Source organism: Ctenopharyngodon idella, chromosome 6 (assembly GCF_019924925.1).
Source record: "Ctenopharyngodon idella isolate HZGC_01 chromosome 6, HZGC01, whole genome shotgun sequence".
Lineage (NCBI taxonomy): Eukaryota > Metazoa > Chordata > Actinopteri > Cypriniformes > Xenocyprididae > Ctenopharyngodon > Ctenopharyngodon idella.
The window spans coordinates 28946852-28957736 of NC_067225.1; the positions used below are offsets into that span (position 1 = coordinate 28946852).

Consider the following 10885-nt stretch of genomic DNA (forward strand, 5'->3'; position numbering starts at 1 on the left):
GGCTGATCCGGGATCAGGTGCTCCTGTGTCTGTGCTGATCTCTGTGGCTGTGCCAAAAACATTCTGTTCCAGGAACATGACACTTTCTTTGTTTTGCAAATTTGATTCAATTTCAGTGTGACCTCGAGTTAAGGAACACATTTTGATCAGTGCCAAACATAGAAACTGTTAATCTTTCACTGCCAAAATGAAAAGAGTTTTCACAGAAGCTCTTGAGCGCATAAATAATATTGTTTACATTTATTCATTTGGAAGAACATTTTAACCAAAGTGCCTTACGGTTCACTCAAGATATGTGTGCTCTGGATTGCACCCATTGCATTGGTGTTGCTGGTGCCATGCTCTTCCACAACTCATTTTAAGAGGGCTGATGGAGAAAACGTCATTTTATGCTGCTAGTTTAAAAACAAACATACAAACAAACAAACCTTGCTGTACCCATTATTTCCTCAGGTTTTAAGAGCAGATTTTTTTTTTTTTTTTAAGAATTTAAAATTCTTAATTTTATTGATTTTATTTCTTTATTTTAAGAACGTTCACCCAAAAATGAAAATTACCCCATGATTTACTCACCCTCACCCCATCCTAGGTGTGTATGATGACTTTCAGACGAATACAGTCAGAGTTATGTTAAATAATATCCTGGCTCTTCCAAGCTTTATAATGGCAGTGAATAGAGGATGAGATTTTGAAGCCCAAAAAAGTCCATCCATCCATCATAAAAGATATCCACACGGCCCCGGGGGGTTAATAAAGGCCTTCTGAAGTGAAGCGAAGCGTTTGTGTAAGAAAAATATCCATATTTAAAGGGTTAGTTCACCCAAAAATGAAATTTCTGTCATTAATTACTCACCCTCATGTCGTCCCAAACCCGTAAGACCTTTGTTTGTCTTCGGAACACAAATTAAGATTTTTTTGATGAAATCCGAGGGTATCTGATCCACACATAGGCAGCAACGACATTGCACCTTTTGAGGTCCAGAAAGGTACTTAAAACCATCGACGTAACTACAGTGGCTCAACCTTAATATTATGGAGCGACGAGAATACTTTTTGTGCGCAAAAACAAAACAAAAATAATGACTTCATTCAACAAATTCGTCTGTCCCCTGTCATACTGCTAAGCTATTTTCGTTGCAGAGCTTCAGTGTTTACGTCCGAACGGCGGCTCAGAATTGGCTCAATACTGAGCCCGCGTTCAGACATGAAAACCAGTTAAGCTGAAGTAACTCAAAAAATTCAAAAAGTATTTAAAATTTCCCTTAAAACTCCAGCTTGTGGAGTAACCCAGCCCAGTTTGTTTTTCTTGTAGATTTTTACAAGCACTATGAGGTTTGAAGATACACAAATAAAGGCGGTAATGCACATTGAATGAATCAAAGCAATCATTTTCTATAAGCTGTTGGAACAAACTCCACCATTGAATATTCAATTTGCATCTGCTCAAACTTTTTGAAATTAACTTTGGCCCTGCAGTGTGTTTGGGCTGAGAGATAATCACACAAAGGGGGTTCAGCCCTTCACCCGCCAGCGTTTGCATCGGTAAATCTCTGTTTTTCTTTTCCAAGCCCACAATCGGCCTGCCGCTCGACAGACTCTTTTGTGCGCACGTTAAAGGCTCTTTATTGATTGGAGGCAAAATGTTTTTAATGTTGTTGATGAGATTTTGAGATTGGCCAGCTAATGGGAAAATGGAGGCCCCTTTTTCAATCAATTTTTAACTCAAGTCTTAAATTGAAAATCTTTACCAATGCAATTAAGGCTGATTTGAAAGGTACACTAAAACTTTCAAAATGTTTTTATTCTCTTTTCTTTTTTTAACTCCTCAATTTAGAGCTTCAGAATGATGTGTGAGTACACACTTCTATATGCTAAGTAATGCTCCTCCTCGCTGTTGTTCAGTCATAGGTGAAGGATAAACAAAACAAAAAAAGAAATAAATCAATTGCCTGAAAGAACCTTGAAAGATGCTTGAAGGTCTATGATTATCAATTAATCATTTTATTTGTAATTATTAAAGTGAATCTTAAATCCCAACCTGTTGATCATAGAGACTTCTGATTTTCTTCTGAATTCTGACCTGAGACAAATCAAACTGCTTGCATTAGCATTTATTAAAATGTACACTGCCTCCACGTCAAATTCATTTCTATTGCAGCCACCGCCAGCAACAGAATATGCATTAGTGCCTCATCGTTTCCTTTGTCGGCAAGGGGAGTTTGAAACAGCTGGTTGATTTTAATAGACTCTGTGTCCTTGTTGTTTTTCCTCAGTGCACGTCAAAGCGGGAACCTGTGAGGTCATTGCAGCCCACCGCTGCTGTAACAAGAACAAAATCGAGGAGCGCTCCCAAACTGTCAAGTGTTCTTGCTTCCCTGGGCAAGTTGCTGGGACAACAAGAGCAGCTCCTTCCTGTGTGGATGGTAAGAGTGTTTTTATTTGTTGTGTGTGTATTTGTGTTTGTGTGTGTGTCTGCTGTTTAATTTTATTAAGCTTTATATATATATATATGTTATATAAAATTAAAGGGGACCTATTATGCCCCTTTTACAAGATGTAATATAAGAATGTGTCTGTGAAGTTTCAGCTCAAAATTCCCCACAGATCATTTATTAAAGCTTGTCAAATTCGCCCCTATTTGGGTGTGAGCAAAAACCTGCCATTTTTGTTTGTGTCCCTTTAAATGCAAATGAGCTGCTGCTCCCGGCCCCCTTTCCAGAAGAGGGCGGAGCTTTACCAGCTCATGCTTCAGTTGCTCAACAACAACAAAGCTGGAGAATCTCACACAGCCAAAAAGACGATTGTCAGTAACGGTGTTCAGCCTTACATTGTTCAAACCGGAGTCGGACACTGATGGAGAAGTTACAACTTTTAGAATGCAACTGGACGATTCTTAATGGTTAGTGGATAAATTTATGTAGTTGCTGTGGAGTTGATTCAACTCATCGACTAGCATGTTCCGTCATGTTAATCTTTTGTGCAAATCTAGCGTTGAATTGACCCTCGTTTGTGAAGGAGTCTGGTGTAAAATGACGGCATGGTAGCAACACTCTACTACAACAACTCTTCCTCTTCTCTAAAGCAGCCCAACATGGCCTCACCCCCTTTGTTGCATGTTCCTGGGAGCAGGGTTTATGTAAATTTTGGGGTTTGTGATGTCACCAACCCAGGAAGAAGCTCTTGTAGTCCTTGAAAAGCGATTTCTGTAAAGGAAAATATCTCCCTTTGCATTGAACTTGAGCATCGTAACTTTGCAGATGTTGTAAAAAAAAAAAAGTACAAAAAAAAAAATCATAATCAAGGACCCCTTTAACATAATTTTAACATGACAATTTTAACAGGTTTTTTTAAAAAGAAATACAACAGCTAAGTTATGATGTAAAAGAAAGAACAAGTATTTCTAGGTCACTAATGAAGCAAATTTGTGAGATTGACCATTTGAACTTTGTATAAACATTCTACTTTTCACTCAAATTGGACTTCTGAAATGATATATATATATATATATATATATATATGTGTGTGTGTTTGTGTGTGTGTGTGTCTGTGTGTGTGTACTATATACATGAAAAGATGACCGTACTACTATCATGTTCCATGTCTAAAAAACATGGTAATATCATGGTATAATTTACAAAAGAACACAGTAGAAAATAGCTAGACTGTTTTTAGCTGCTTTTGTCTGTCTTTTGCCTGTTCTATTTTTTTAAGAATTAATGCTCCTAAATTAAACTGTCAATTTAAAGTTGGCTGTCTTTTTTTAAAGTCTAGCCGCCCCTCTTTATCTCAGTCTCATCTCTCTGGGCTGTCACTTCAGAGTCCGTTTGAGTGTGACACCGTCATCCTGCTGTTCGCTCGAGTGCAGCGTGGGCTGCTTGTCTAATAACATGTCATCGGCCCCCCTCACTGGACAGGTCAATCGATCTTGATCTTCTTTTCTGCCCTCTAATGCATCTGACAGGCACTGCCACCCCCTGCTGAGCACCGAGACCACAGCGCATGATTCTACCTGCTGTACGAAGACAAAAGCCACTACACTTAAGACTGAAAGACACTTGACCTCTCTACACTATTTTTATGCTGTAGATTGTCTACATACTGTCGGTTTTAAAAAAACTGAGACCACGTTGGAAATCAGGATTTTTTTTTGTTTTTTTTTTTTTTTTTTTTCATCTTTTTGACTCGTTTCTTTATTCTGATTATAATGTAATTTGTAATGAAAGAATATAGAAAATTTCACTAGTGGTCTCAGGTTTTCGGACACCGTCCATTTTCAAAGAAGTGCCTGTAGAAAGCTGCAAAAAATAGAATTTGCTATTGAAATATACAATTAACCATGTTAATTATAGTTATGTTATATTCACTGCGCTTATTGTTATACTATAAAAATCATAAATTAATGTGGGATTTCTTTCACATAGTGTAAGAATATCAGTTATTCAACTATTATTTTGGTTTTTTAGGAATGTTCAAATTTTGACCATCACATTGTTTGACAATCACATTTTTCATGTTGAAAGATATTAAAGGGCTTGTTTTTAGAATCTCCGGTAGCCTTTTAATTGATCTGCCTCTTGTTATTGTTAGTCTGTTGCTGGTGTTATTTACTGGACACAAAATTTGCATACATCTCTACATAAAAGGTCATGACTATTTGTGGTCTGTTTTCCTAAAAAAAAAAAATGTGGTAAAAGTTTCACCACAAGACTTATTAGATAAATGTTTGATTTTATCATATTGCTAGATTGAAAGCTATAATAGACATAGACTTAGTCACAAAACTTTTGTTTTAACAGCCCCTTAAATTATCTTCCTCTCTGCTCTGAATTAAAAATTGAGGCCTAAATCTTGACAGTGTCTCCCCTCTACTTCTCAATTCCTCTTAACCCTCAACATCATGCCAGCTTCCCCAACTGCAACCCTTGTCATCTTGACATGAAGGTTGAACTTTTTCTCGAAAGACATACAGTGAGCGTCAAGCCCACTGAATTGATGGATTCAAACCGTCAGCTTTGAATCAAAGACCTCCTCCTTAACTAGCCTCATTGTTTTTGAGAGAAAGAGATAGAACGAGGTAGTTTCATTTCTTTTGACAGTGAACGTGAGCGAGATCTTCTGAGGTTTTCTCCTCCTCTCAATCTTCATTGATTCATCCTTCAAAATATTGGATACATGGTGATTTGGGGATGTTTCTTTCCCGTTTTTGCCAGTTCCCACAGAGTGAGCGGAGTGTTGAGATTCTCTCTTCTTCCTGTCTTTCTCTCTGCGCAGCTTCTATAGTAGCACAGAAGTGGTGGTGTCAGATGCAGCCGTGTATGGAGGGCGAGGAGTGTAAGGTGTTGCCGGATCTAAAAGGTTGGAGCTGCAGCACGGGAAACAAAGTCAAGACGACCAAGGTGAGAGGGAGCCCATCCAATTACAGTCCTATAGCCATCATAATAATATAAAAACCAGCTTAAGAAATATTTATATGTATATATATATATATATATATATATATATAAACATTTCTACCCCTAAACAAACCCATCACAGAAAACTGTCTGCATTTTTGGAAATTAAAAAAACACTTTTTAGTATGTTTTTTAAGCTGTTTAGTTTAGGAGGACACAGGAAGTGTTTACTTTGTAATACCCATGTTATTATACACATTTGTGTCCTCATAAACCATGTATACAAGAACACACACACACATGTATATATAATATCGAAAAAGATATACCCAACATTTCTGAATTTAAATGAACATTATTTAACTAAATAATTTTTATCTGTTTTTAAATCAAAAAATGTTTATCCTGGTGATTTATTATAATATCAGTAAATTATAATTAATATAATTAGCATTTTGAATTGGTCAAATATCATCTGATTTTACTGTCGATTTATTTAAAAGAAAAGATTTACCCCACTTTTCTAAACTTTTTTCAAACTATTTTTTAATATTTTTTTTTTTATCCTGATAATTGTTATAATATCAGGAAATTATAATTAATATGCTGATCATTTGAGTGATATAATCTGATTTTACTGTTGATTGATTTAAAAGAAAAAAGCCTTTTGCTAACTAAGGCCCGTTCACACCAAGAACGATAACTATATTAGCGTCAGTAGATTTAGAACGATTTTTAGAACTATATCTTTATCATTATTGTTATAGTTATCATCCTTGGTGTGAACGGGCCTTTAGTCATCACTTCGTTCTTCCACAGAATGCACTAGTTTTCTTCTTTCCTCGACTGTCATGCTTTCAGCTTGTTAGTGGTTCTTGCATTTGACACTGACTTTAAATAAAACACAATCTGGGACCCTAGACAACCTTTAATGTGCAAAAAAAATTCCCAGACAAAAGAAAAACAATGTGACATTGCATTTAGGAAAGTCAGAGTAGGGCAATGATGCACTTCCGCAGGTTAATGCGAGTTATTGTTTTTATGTTTGCCGCCGTGTGTTTTGCGAGCCACTGTGTTTGTACGGTTGACACGCAGGGCTTGTAGCCATCCATCAGGCTGAGAAGTTTGACTCACCAAATGCCTGCGCTTGAGTTGAGTCCTCCATTATTCATGGGGCAGAGGGGCCTGCGTGAGGCAGACCTTTTTTTACTTTAGCCCTGTTAATAATTCATGCCACTGCACTCACGTCAACAGCAGGCAGACCTCTGAGGTGTTGGGAGCTTCTCTCAAACCTGGGCTTGATTTTGGGGCCCTCCAGGCCACCGTCCATGCACATGGACATGCAGTATAACCACAAGAAGATGATGAGGGCATGATGGGATTGTTTAATCTGTGCAGTTTATCAGAGGTCCGATCACTCTGATCATTACTTTAACTTTTCAGCAGATCCATTGATTGAATTATGCTCAATTGGACATTTGATGCTCTGCATAGACTACCGTAGTTTTGGGGTCAGAAAAAAATCACATCATAAAAAAAATCACATCATATCACATTTTCCACAAAAAATATTAAGCAGCACAACTGTTTTTAACATTGATAATAATCAGAAATGTTTCTTGAGCAGCAAATCAGACTGATTTCTGAAGGATCATGTGACACTGAAGACTGGAGTAATGATGCTGAAAATTCAGCTTTGCATCACAGGAATAAAATATATTTGAAAGTATACTAAAATACAAAACAGTTATTTTAAATTGTAAATATATTTCACAATATTACTGTTTTATTGTATTCTTGATCAAATAAAAGCAGCTTTGGTGAGCATAAAAGACTTCTTTAAAAAAAAAACCCCAAACAAACTAACAAACAAAAACAACTCATGATCCCAAAAAACAATATAATATTGAGCAATATGACAAATGTTGTATATGAACAGTTCTCAGTAGCTGAAATCTAGTCTAGTGAGTCCCCCAAATCTCATGTCAGAACCAGAGAGGGAGGCAGGAAGTGAAGGAGACACCTGCCAGCACACCTTCCACTTCCTCTATGTGTCCTCCGGCAGCCTGCTGGCAATGACCTGAAGGTGTAGATTACACTGGGCTTCCCTTAGCAGCCTGCCAGTCTGGCCTCATCCACAACTATAGAGACCTGCCCTACCCTGGCCTCTGAACCCAGAGCCATGCTTTTGTGTTACAGAGCTGGAACAGGACCAGACTTGCATGCTAAACCCTCTCAGATCCAGAGGAACTAACGGCTCCGGTCCCTCAGTGTGTCTCTATTTCAGGCCGCTACCGCAGACCTCATGCTGGTGGTGTGGTTAATGACACTTGTAGGTGACAATAGAATGTGCTTGTGTGAGCATGTGTCAGTCCCCTCACTAACACCTCATGCCTTAGAGGATTAATTCTAATAGAAGAATTTACCATTTTTATAGTGCTGTAGGCCCTCTAATATTCCAGAGGTAATTAGTTAACACTCTGTGATTGTTGTCGTTATGTTATGATCAGTGTTCAAACTATACCGTGGACTTTGGGGGAGCCCACTTGATTTTTTTTTTGGGAATGGGTGGGGGTATATATCTTTATACAAAGATATATAACAGCTACTAGTGTATACACTGCTGTACTTATGCAAGCACTATATCACTTTACAGGATTTACCCTATTATACTTTATCGACACGAATTGATAGGTGAAACAACAAACAGCCACCCACATATAGTCTATAAAAAAGCATCAGGCTTTTTCAAGCATCAAGCATCAAGCATCAAGCATCATTTGAGTTCACATGAACAACGGTTAAAGTTACTCGTCAGGCTACAGAAGAATACCATAATTCCTCTGTTCAATTAGGCCTAAGACATCAAGAGTCACGCAGACCTATAACAACCCTGCCACAACACATAATTGCGAATAACATGCCTTACCTTAACACAGGCCTGGGGTCAGCTTCCTTTGCTGTTCCAGTTAACATGTACTAAACATGAGTGGAATTTGCACCGCAGCGCCCCCACACCTTGATGCTCATGACAAGAATAGCATGTATAGTTATCTTTATTGAAGTTAATTAGGTTTAAATCACCGTCATGCATGAATGAATATTTTTACAATTTTACACATAATAATCCACGATGATCACATTACACAAAACTAAAATTGCACATCAAAATAACACATTGTAAATATTTTTTGAGACCCCCCCATAATTTCACAAATCATGTTTTCAGGGGAGCCCATGTCTTATTAAGGGGAGCTGAGCTCCCCCTAGCTCCCCCGTAGTTCGCACCCTGGTTATGATGATATAAACTGTGTTGTAATATTTATATGGATTACGCAGAACATTAAATGCATTTGATTGTCAGATCTTTAGTTGGAATATATATATATATATACACAAAGTGTCTATTTACACTATTTACACTAAGTCTATTTACACTAAGTGCAAATAGCGCCCCTTCTTGGCAAATGCTATTTACACTAGCTCCGCCCACCACTCAAGTTTTTAAAAAGACACGCAGATTTCAAAGTCTTCAGTGGCGTAGACTTGGCTTTTAATGCGATCGACGCGGGTTCGAATCCGCCTTTTGCAGAGATTGCATTTATTTTTAATTAAAATGAAAATAATGTTCTAAAAGTGGAAATAAACTGCGAACGAGTGTTTAATAATGTTAAAAGTGTTTGTTGGGTAGGGTTAGGGGAAAGTGAAGGGTTTTTATTTTACCAAAAAGGCAACATCCATTTAATCATTTTAATAAATATACTCATTTACATTCTATGATATTATTGCATCCTGTTAATGTACAAAAATACTGGGGTGCAAATAGTATCTGTCAATATAAAGTATAGATAGCATCTAATTACTATTTACTCTTATTGCAAAGAACTGATACTTTTACATGGTGTGAATAGAATCTATCGCTATTTTCACCTAGTGTAAATAGCATCTACAGCTATTTGCACTTAGTGTAAATAGTATCTATTGCTAAGAAAATATGCTATTTGCACTTAGTGTAAATAGCATCTATTGCAAATGTATCTTCTGGTATAAATGGTATTGCAAAATCTCTGGGTTGACACTGATTTGTATTCAGTCCAGCCCTACTGAAATCATATGCTGACATTTATGAAATGATAACTTGGACTCCTCTTTTTCAGGTCACTCGATAGTCTGGGACCAATATACATTTGGGACTAGCAGCATTTTTTTTTTTTTTGATCAAAGCAATGGAAATGAAGATACATAGACTTCAAACTACTTCACAACTATTGGGATCAAGTTGTTGGACCTCTGAATACTAATGTCACTTGGAATGAACCATTTAAACACATGGAGTTTTTCTCTTCCTCCTCCCCCCCCCCTCCCTCTTCTACAGTATTTTCGCTCTGCCAAACTCCCAGTTTTTGTTTTATAACAGTGTTGGACAAGATCATACACCATGTAAAATAAATATTCCATAAAAATCAAGATGTGGACCAGTTCAGAGACAGTTCTGCAATTTCGGAACAGTGGATTACATTTTTGAAGCGAATGTGGACTTGAAAGTTTCACTTATTACTTGAATCATATGTTCCAGAGGCACTAATATTCAGTCCCCTATCCTTTGGTGCCAATATTTTCTTTCTTCTACTATGGGCAGACGTTTTGATCAATGTGAGGTGTGTGATTTTTGGGTATGGTTTTGAGGGCACTCAGCTCCATTTTGAAACGGACTTGAGCAAGAGGCAAGTATAACGATAAGAATTACAGGTATTAATAATGGATGAAAAGTTGAAGTGGTCTACGGAAGCAGCGAAAAAGAAGATAGCAAAAAGATTTATTGTTTGTTTTTAAAAGCCTTGGTGGCCAATATTGAGTCAAAGTGTCAGTATTATCTCAAATAAAAGTATCTCTATGGGAAATCTTGTCCAATTTTAACTTTGAAGAATGATTACTTTGCCATCATAAAAGAGAAAGTGCATTTAAATGTAACATCCACCCACAAACAGAAGAAAAAGAATAAACAATCAGACATCTTTCATTATCCATCTGTCACGACGCGTTCGCCAACTTTGATAAAATCTTCAAGAGCATCAAGATGTCACATGACTATGCTAATGTTCACACTGAAATTGACATGTAGCCTCTTTCTTTGATATACAGATTTATGTGCAGACACCACTTTATTAGCATTCAGTCTGTGAGTCACGTAGCGCTTATGCAGCTGTCACAGAACACTTCAGACTGACTTGCATAGGGCAGGGCTAATGCTATGAGCATAATACCATTTGCCAGCTATTTTGTCTGGCTAATTTACCATTAGCAGTATCAACAGTACAACAAGGAGTGGCACTGCGAGGTTAGTCAAGATGTCATTTACTTTGACAAGCAAGTCGCACAAAGGCTAGCCCCGAACATGTCATAAACATAACATTCAGATGTTGGAGCGTTCATAATGATGGACTAATGTACTAATGTGTTTAGCTAATTGCAGACAGTGAGCAAGCTTTCAA

At 37.3% G+C, this 10885-nt stretch overlaps 1 protein-coding gene across 2 annotated transcripts in view; it reads left to right on the forward strand.

The window, feature by feature from the left end:
• The window catches only part of tafa3a (TAFA chemokine like family member 3a), a 108319-nt gene extending 98025 nt beyond the window's left edge, over positions 1-10294 (forward strand). For both annotated transcript variants that reach the window (XM_051897019.1, XM_051897018.1), the window contains 3 exons: positions 2274-2423; positions 5272-5396; positions 9551-10294. In XM_051897019.1, coding sequence (XP_051752979.1) covers positions 2274-2423; positions 5272-5396; positions 9551-9562 — 287 coding nt within the window. In that variant the 3' untranslated portion in view covers positions 9563-10294. The remainder of the gene's footprint in view (positions 1-2273; positions 2424-5271; positions 5397-9550) is intronic.
• The last annotated feature ends 591 nt before the right edge of the window (positions 10295-10885 follow it).